The sequence below is a fragment of the Manduca sexta genome, chromosome 9, assembly GCF_014839805.1.
Source record: "Manduca sexta isolate Smith_Timp_Sample1 chromosome 9, JHU_Msex_v1.0, whole genome shotgun sequence".
Lineage (NCBI taxonomy): Eukaryota > Metazoa > Arthropoda > Insecta > Lepidoptera > Sphingidae > Manduca > Manduca sexta.
The window spans coordinates 9475110-9485273 of NC_051123.1; the positions used below are offsets into that span (position 1 = coordinate 9475110).

General features: G+C 39.1%; 1 protein-coding gene across 2 annotated transcripts in view; it reads right to left on the minus strand.

The window, feature by feature from the left end:
- Window positions 1–7345, minus strand: part of LOC115451202 (max-binding protein MNT-like) — a 48386-nt gene extending 41041 nt beyond the window's left edge. Inside the window, exon 1 of one of the 2 annotated variants that reach the window (XM_037436851.1) lies at window positions 7203–7345. In XM_037436851.1, the coding sequence (XP_037292748.1) occupies window positions 7203–7272 (70 nt within the window). In that variant the 5' untranslated portion in view covers window positions 7273–7345. The remainder of the gene's footprint in view (window positions 1–7202) is intronic. The other variant, XM_037436848.1, reaches the window with a different exon arrangement.
- Window positions 7346–10164: the final 2819 nt, after the last annotated feature.

Here is a 10164-nt window from a genome sequence, read left to right on the forward strand (position 1 = left end):
TTTATAGATTTAGATCTAAGATGAACGATTTGCAAAATCGCAGTCGTTTTTCGAAGAAAGAAATCGATGTTAACCAGCAATTAAATTTTACATCAAATTTATTATTGACCATTGACCACTACCTCCCGGGGAATACCTTGTTGATGTTAAACTTTTGACTGGCCACCAACTGAGTCGACATCTCGTCTGCCAACTCCGGGATTAAACACATATGATACGCATGAAAGGAAAATAAAGCAACAAAATAACTATTTGTGAGAATGGGAAATCATGAATCATTTCAGGCAAAGTCAGAGTAGATATTTGGTGGAGCGACTTTTCTTTATACTAATTATGATTATTTTATGGTTAAACAAATTCATGGTGTGTTGGGGTTGTATATGTTCGCTGTCCTCTGACAGATTGTGGAGTAAATATGGTCCGTTAAACATCTGTTCGTTTCTACATTCCTGGTAATTTATAAATATTACCATACAAAAAAAAAATATCTATTTCAAAAGAGTGACTTCACAATTGTAAAATTATTTTACGCTTGCCCATTAAAAAAAAATATCATTTTTTATTTAGTTCCCAAATGTGACTGAACAGTCGTAAAAAGTACTATAACACAATTTTTACGCTTGCAAAAATCATGTTCCCACAGGCACGGACGGTTCCGGAGACGCCACGCAGAATATCAAATCGGAACACGTGCCTTCAACATTTTCAATGTTACAAATTCAATCTCATTGGAAATTTGAACAGGTAACGGTCGCGGTGGTACCGTTGTCGCATGCATAGGCAATCTGACCATCCCGGGGATTTACAATTCTATACACATTTACCCTGAACATCACTTATCGAGAACATCTTCCTGAAAATACACGATAAATATTCATTGGATATTTTGATGGCGATTTATATACCACAAATCAGGGTGGGGACGGATTTAAGAAAAACTATAGTTATGTTGACAGTAATATGCAAATATTTTTAATATAATCTAAGCATTTAGATAGCTTTAATTTCGTCGATAATGAAGAAGGAAGGATGTATGTTTTTTTGAATAAATTGCTTTCTGTTATACACACAAAGACATCTAAAAAATATATATTATTTTGACATAATCAGACTAATGGAAATGCCACACCAATTCACGTTAAACAGTAAAAATGCTCTTCTGTCTTTGTACATACAGTATATACTAGCGTCTCCATAAACTCCAACAGATTCTATAACAACAATAATCTTCCATCAAACAATAGACAAGATTTTGTACACAAACACACACGTAGTTAATTTTCAAACAATTCTACTAGCAGCATCAGCTGTAAACCTCAGTGCATATTACAAACATTATGTAACGTAATAACTGCTGACCAATTATAAAGTAATACCAACATTACAATACAATTATTGAATGTTACCTCTCTACACAATAATTCCAATATTATTATCCGCTATGAGGTAGGTATTCTCGAAGTTTTGTTACATTCAATAAATATAAATATGAGAAGTTATGCCTGCCTAATTACTAACTTAGTTCTTTGCTGATTATTTGTTTTTGGCTGCAATTACACAGGGAATAAAGTTTTGCGTCCTTGACACTTCATTTGTTACGACATAGATATCATCACGCTCAGGGCCAGTGTTCCAAGCCATTGAACTTATAGTGAACAAGAAACTCCGGAACTCTAGAATACTCCATGATATGACGGCTTAGGTTAACTTACGACCAATCTCTTCCATACTAACATATTGTAAGCTTATTAATGACTCCACATTATCTGAACTTAGTTTTATTTTTATGCTATTTTTTTAATTACTTTAATAGTGTTAACTGTTAGTCTACAATTAGTACAATAAGTACTTAGGTTTTTTTCTATTGTTTTAAACATTGTAGCTCGTGCTAATATTGCTTATGCCTTATAACCAAAGTTAGAATTTCATAAGCGACTATAACTACGTGTAGATTTCAAAAGAAATATTGTAAACTCCAAAAGAATTCTTCACCAATACCACTCTTTACAATTAACTATTTTAATATCCGATAATTATCCGATTTAATAAAAATTTTGACTACAACTCCCCCCCTCTGCCAACGCAATTTCTTTATTATATAAACATTAACCGATGTGCCTAATTGCACGAGGCGACGGCAGGCGCGGCGGACAATTGTACCATCAAGGCTCGTGGAAGGTCGGACGGCAGACTGGTGAAAGGGACGCGGCCTCGCCATCTGCGGCGGCTGGGACGCCTCCCGCCATGAGCAGGTGGGGGACATTGTTGACTGGAATACGCGTTGCTAATTTAGATTTGTTTGCGGTAACAAACAATTACAGTAGTTTTTTGACATTAGATGTAAAGTGTTTGGGCCTGGGTTTAATGTGTGCTAGCCTATCTAGATTTGTAACTTTTAGATACTGGGAGCATTTAAAATTTGTAAGCTCTTAGTTTGATCAAGAGACTCGTCAACGGCGAAATTTGAACACAAACTAATTCTGCAAGCGTTATACTAATTCTATGGATAATTAAGTAACACTTAGATAACTTCAGAGGTTCATTTGTGTACGCGTTTAAGAGAACCATGCTCCCAGCCGTTCGAAGCAGGTTCATACGATAAGATAAACTGGAGTGTGCTCGAGTCCAACCGAACGTTAGCGACGATAAAACTGTTGCTAACTACTATTTACGATTCAATTTAATTCAAAATCGTAATATTGTATAAGATGAACTTAATTTATCAACTACTGTTTTTCGCAAATATTAATAAACAAAAAAACGCGTGATTTTTTGTAAAAAACAGAGTTGATCGGATTTTTTTTTTGACGTTCGTAATTCCCACGTAGTAAGGAGTCACCGACGCCCATAAACGTCAGCAATACTTTATTATTATTAATCCTAACTATGTTTAATATTATAATGTATATTTTATTGATAGTTTTTAAGCCAAATCCAATCATTTGAAAGTAAATTTTTTATTTAGATTAGCCAGTACTACATTTAAGTTTTATAAAAAGCTACTGACAAGTAGATTACTTGATAATCAATAATCATAATAATTATTAATAAGCATACGTTAGTATATGAATTATCGATGCGGTGTCGACCTTCGCGAATTTATATTTTTCTGTTCATCGGATAAAACTTTATATAACATTTACTTCAATACTATCAGAACCTGTATAACACAACAAAAAATTAAAGTAATTTATTATAAATAAATTAGACAGGAAATGACTTTTGCAGTGTAGATTTGATATCCTAAAATAGAACCGTTTAATGGGTATAAAATGGATAAACATTTGCACGAACGACAATAAGCAAAGTTCAGGCTCAGGTCTCATTTAGACGACACTATAAATTGTAATGCCTTACACGGCACGCTACAAAAAAACAACAACCAATGTATCCACATCAATATCATGTGATTGTAGAGTTGCTATGACTAAATATCGCAAATCCAAAGCTCCTAAAATCTGCCTAGGGAATCTAAAATATTAAAAATTATAAAAATGCTAAGGTAAAAATTCCATACAAATCTAATTGACCCGATGGAACTCCAAACGTCTAACCACGTCAGACGCGTGACAACCCTATGTGTGCTTGATCTTTCAGACACACTGGCAACTAACACAGCGCTCTATAGTAAAATCGCTTAGTGTAATGTCATGGCCATGTGTCATTGTATGATAAAATTAATAAAATAAGAAACACTTTTTCTTAGTTTTAGAGAATTTATGGATACACGCATTTTCCCACATTGGATAGTATAAATTTTAACTTGATATCTATATGCGTTCCTGAGAAAAAGGGCCATGACAATCAATTAGAAGGACAACAAAGTGATCTTATAAGGTTTTCTTTACAGATATGATCCCTAAAAATAACAATCAACCAACATCCACTGGCAGGACAAGTAAAATTATAGTTATATTAAATAGATTTTTATAACGGTGAGGCGTCGCGCGTCTCGTCGACCGATAGTGAGCACGCGATAATGACCAGACGTCGTGCGGCGGCCTTGTGGCGAAACTGCATCTATCGCTTTCATACCAACGTGCTTTCACGTCACACGAGGTTGTGTCGCGTTGGTTATATAGAAAATTTGGCACAGTATTTGTATGTATACTTATAAGTGTATCTATTATATATAAAGCATGTTTGAATACGCTAATCTCGGGAACTACTGGTTCGAATTGAAAAAAATATTTTAATGTTGGATAGAGCATTTATCCAGGCAGGCTGTAGGCTTATAACATGGCCAATAAGAGCGGGCGTCAATGAAAATGATGCAAAAACGGGGAAGATTTTTTCCCTTTTGAGAGCTCCGTTGCGTGCGCTGCGTAGACGGTTAAAGTTGCGCAACAAACGTATGATGTATGACGGAGTTTTTCCTCTTAAAACGTTCTAAAAAATATATTCTTAAAGAAAGTCCCCCCGCTTCATATATTTGTCTGTCTGAACGCAATAAAATAAAAAACGGATTTGGATGCAATTTGGTATGGAAATAGTTTCAGACCCCGGCAAGGATATAGTATTCTATCAGGGAAATATATAGCAGAACTTTTATCCCGAAAAACTATTTCACGAGGACGAAGCCGCGAGCAAAAGATAGTTGTTTATATGATTGTATAATGTTTTGCAACATTGTAAATGTAATTCAACACGTGGTACACATAAAACGTTGACTAGTAAATAGGAAACTTTATTAGATATTTTTTTGTTAGTACATTCAAATTGGATTCAGACAGTCGAGTAGTAATAAAGCGACTCAAAGGTTCATAGTTTCAATGCCCAGGTTGTGCAATGTCAATGCGTTTATCGATTTGAACGGGACTTGCCCGGGAATGGAATTTGTGTCCGCTGGCCGATATGGCATTACACGTCGAGTCGCTGCGACGGAAACAAGCTCGGCGTACCGTGCGTGATTTAGTTGCTCATCTTTCGACATCTTAGGTATTATATAGGAGAAAAAATTATATGTTACGTAAAGTTTTATACTTAAATATTCCACACGCCTATGCAATGTTGTGTTCTAACTAAAAATTTGTCCTCGTTAAGTAAAATAAAATTGATTAATTTTACTCCACAGAAAGAAAAAAATGTTCTAAACTGAACGTCTATAGGCGATTTCAAGATTTCAACGTGTCCACCTACTTTTGTAACTGATTGTACAATAGAAAATAATATCATAAAATAAATTCAGACCCATTATAATTTTATTATTTTACTAAAGAAACAATATTAAAGTCACTTCTTTTTCCTTAAAGGTTGCAGAAATGCAACACTTGAACTCTAGGTCCGTGGAAATAATTTCCATCCTATGATATGATAGCAGTTATTGCAAATTGATTTTACAACTAATTACTGTTTAATTTTTTTTAAACAGCCACTTAGTAACATCAGAATAGCATATGAAAGCAATTCAAAGTAGGCTGTTGCGAAAAGTAAACTTTTGAAAAGACGGTATCGGCAATGTGTCTTCGGCCTAAACCCAATGTCATGGCTTCTCTTTAGGGAACCGGTGTTGGGTTTATTTATAAAAAAAAGTGCAAAAGGAACGACGAATATGTTATTTGATTATATTTGTATAAAACATAGTGTGTGCATATAATACGTTGTTTATAATCCTTAAAACTTTAAACGTAATATTATCAAGTACTTTGCTGTACTCGTACTACGAGTTAATAATAACCCAATAGGTAGTAACGACAAATGCACATCCAAACGTTGCGATATAGCAACGCGAAACAATTGTAGCAGCACGCGGCATCAGCCGGTTCATAAAAAACATAATACACGCCTTCCAATATCAAATCAAAAATAATTTGTCGTATTGTGGACATTTATGGGTAGCCGAGATCGCTTACCATCAAGTGACCCATTTTTTCGTTTGCCTCTATAGTAAATTTAATTATATATAAAGAATTATCGAGTCGCAGTGTGACATTTCACTGAACATATTTCCAGAAGGCGCTATGAAATTCGCACAGGAAGTTTTTACGCAGCGACGCGTGACATCGCAGGCTGTGTTGCGATGCAGCACCGGTTCGATGTGTGTCGACCGCATTGAGTCGTATCACCATGCGCGAACAATAAAGCGAATGTAATTTGCGAGTTGCGTGTTTACTACACGTCGTGGTGATAATGTACGGGATCGTAAACCGTGGTGTTTATCGTGCTGCGTTCAGCACGGTGAGACGGCACTGCACCGAGGACGCATCGGGGTATTATACTATAGGCTAGACTCGGAGCGTGGCTGCAGACGCACTGCGCCTGCACTGTTGCTGACGAGTGCCTGCCGCGAACAATGGACGCGCACAAACGGCACAGCCACTGCCGCACGCACCGTTACGCAACCGTGCCTTGTACTCGTTTTTCTTGAGGTAAACAATCTCAAATCTATGATGAATCCATGTACTCATCCGCTTAAAGTGTATGGCGACTTAAATTTACTTTAAAATGCATACAGCAAAGCGCATCGACTTGCGATGCGTGTGCACACGTCCCCCTCCGCCGCGCGCCCCGCCGGCCTGCCCCGCCCCCGCCCCGCGGGCCTCCGGGACTGCGCCGCCCGCCGCCCCGCGCCCCGCTCGCTCTCGCCCGGCACACGCGTCGATCAGCTGACCGAACTCACAAGCGCCCCCTGCCTGCCTCGCCGTACCAATGCGTCATGCGTTATGTTGACTAACTCGCTCCACGTATACAGACCGCTTTACCTGCCGCCCACTCACGCCAGCGACGCACGTAACGCGAAATTAACTTTTATTGCAAGAACGCTGTTTGCCGGTGTACATGCGAACAGACATGCAAACGTCTCTCGCACGAGTGCCTACACTCTACACAGAGATGGACACCCACGAACACACAAAGCGACGGGCATCCCCGTCGACACTCGGCATTCTACGCAAACGATAAGGCGGCGAGCGCGAACGGAGGTGGACGTGCGCCGCGTGGCGCTCGGCGAGTGAATTTCAGGCTTCCTTTGTTTACGCGGGGCGAGGCCGACGCGGGCCGGGAGAGCGAGGGGCGGAGCGGGGCTGCGTGCCGTTCAAGGTCAAGAGCGTCGGGCGTCGGCTCGCTGCACCGGCGCGCCGGCAACTGGACGCTCGCGAATCGGCGCACGCCCAGGGACCGGTTTCACTCGCGACGCGCGCGACCAGGGCGGCCGGCGGCGACGGCGCGCGGCGGTGGCGGTGGTGGCGGCGGGCGCTACTCACCGGCCTGGAGGCGCCGCTCCTGCAGCTCGATGTATCGCGCCGCCTCGAGTAGCGTGTCGAGGAGGCTCATGTCGACCCGGCGGCACGGCCGCGCGCGGTACAGGCGCGCCCGCTGTCACGCCGCGACTGGCCACGCGCGTCGCGCGCCGCTCACGTGGCCGCCGCCGCCGCGCTCCAATGGCGCGCTCGAGTGCCGGTCACGTGAATGCGCCGCTCCGCCAATCCGCGCGCGAGATGCGGCGACGTAGCACGGGGCGTGCGCGATCGATGCCATTGCAGCGATCGAATGCATGCCCCCGCCCGTGAGCCGGTGACGCGGCACGCTTCGCCGTTGTTTATCTAATATTTTCCCCGGTGTTCACTGCCTGCAATTGATAATAATTAGTTTCAGTGAATATTTTCGTTAATACTGCGTCGCCGCTGCATCAGTGAACCGCCTACTTCAACTGAGTGACGAGTTTGTGCACGTGCGTAACTTCGGCCGACTTTCACTTCCGCGGCGGCCGCTGTCAACTTGAGAGCTAATTGAAGTTGGTGAAAATATCGTTCTGACATTCGTTGAAGCGCGTCGATTGGAGGCAATAAGTTCCAGATCGAGTTCTCACACGCACGTGATAAAAATAAAAGCTTTTAAAGGTGAACTAGAAACAGCCGCGTCTATGTTTTGTATGAATTTCAACACGTGTTTTATTAGCGAGCGAATTTGAGCCGAGCGCGTGTAGGCAGTAGTGCGTGAATCGCTTGCGGTGCGTGCTTTACCGTAGGGAAAGTTTCCAAGTTTGTCGGCGCTGTCTTTGCGAGTGCACTAAGTTGTATAGGTAGATAGTGTCGTGGAGGTCCGCGGTGCCGGGTACATAATTATGCCCTCGGTTGAAGAGGCAGATTACAGGGTCCGGTAATTGTACAGTGAAGGAAATGAACTATTTCTTCCCTAGAAATAAGGTGGTTATGCAAGTGAAATGTGAATGCGTTTTGTTATGGGAAACGTCGGAGTGACGACAATTTGCGAGTAGACAAGTCAGTAATGAAAGGGCGTACCTCGGTCACGTCATGCCTGATAATAACCGGAGGGACTATGTTGTATTATCGTACGTTGCGATTCAAGCCGCGAGAAACAAAGTGGTCTAAGTAAAAAGAGACGTAATTTGGCGTACTATAAAACCATAGTTGTAACCTTAGATAAGAAAATTCTACAAACTAGTATTTAGTCACCTCTGTGTCACGTGTCGTTATTTTATTGCATAAGCGTTAAAATAATTTTATTATCACGTCTATAAGACCGATTTTAGCGTATTTTGAATTTCTAATTCATCCTCATTACTGGTTAAACCGCGATATTATAGTCTATTCTAAAAACTTAAAACCAAATAAAGTGACATCATATTCTTCTACAGGTTGTGAAGTTCTATGACCATAAGTATTGTGAACCAAGTTCAGTTCTTTTTAAAATCTTGGTATTCTTGCATTTTTGCTAGTTGAACGTGGTTTATATACCGAAGTAAAATATTAGCTTCAGATTTCGATATGTACTACCTACCACTCGTAACAGCATCAAAGTATTTATTATAATTAACAATTTGTTTTTATTTAACACTAGGTGTTGCTCGTGGCTCTTCCTGCATCAAAAGCCATTCCCACTACAAAAGTCTCTTGGAGTGAATTATAGCGCCATCTATACGACACCAGTGTCATCTATAAAAAAAGAATTTTCTCAAGGGAGTTAATAGTAATAAGCGAGTAAATGCCGGGATAAAAAGTAGCCTACGTGTTAATCCAGGTCATGGTCTACCCGTATGCAAAATTTCATCCAAATCTGTTTTGTTATTACTGCGTTTATTACTAACAAACATAGAAACATTTTCATAGTTTTGCATTTATATTAGTAAGAGGTATTTTTATTATAACTATATTAGTTGTAATGGAAACCTTTATTAAAAATACTTCGATCCACAGGCTTCAATGTGCCCAAATGAAACTCGAAACAAAATTTTATTTTACTTCGATCCAAGTTGTCCTCTGTGAGTCTTCACAATGGTTATAAAAAGGCAAAAAACCACCTTGTAATTCAGCAATTTTTCAATTTAATTAAATTTCTTTCGCTTACCCTCATTTTAATAAAATTCTTAATACTACAGGATACGAATTAAAATCCATGTGGTAATTCAAATTTATTTTAAAATACCAATATAAACTACTGTGATAATTTTTTCTACAAGCTGTCTTTATTGTGTCTCTACAGTAACAAGTAAAGAAGTTCGTATCAAATTCTTTATACAAAAATCCATTATACAAAGTACAGTGAACAAAATACACTTAAAACTTTTATCTGTAAATTTTATAAAAATATGCTTTAAATATACATCTATTTCCAATTTGTTGCAAGAGTTTAAATGCATGCAATGCATGAAAAGATTGATGAAGGTAAAGGAAGCGAGAGAAGTATGGCAGAATCGTGCACAGTGGCAATCTATAGTCTCTACCTACCCTAGAGGAAAGAGGCGTGATACTATGTATGTATGTATATTTAAAATGGGTTAAAAGTTTTATTACTAAAACATGAAACCAAAACTCACAATTCGTTTGATTCACAATGAATCTCTTCATGTTAATTTATATTTTATTCTCTGTACTTAACGATTTCATCCAAACATATTTCTCAACAATCCGAGTTCATATTAGATTTTTTTATATCAAAGCGCGTGGCGAAAAACTTACCCAAACATATTTTTAATACAAATAGGAAATAGCGCTAGTAGATCAAGTATTCTAATGATAAGTAGAATAATTTAACCGCAAACATTCCAAATACAATATACATCGTTCATACATTAGACATGAAAATATAACTATAGGTATATGACAAGATAAATATTATCAAAATATGGACTTAAAAACTATAACTAATCCATATCTCAATTAATTGTCGTTACTTTGTAATTTCCAAAATATTTGATAAAAACGT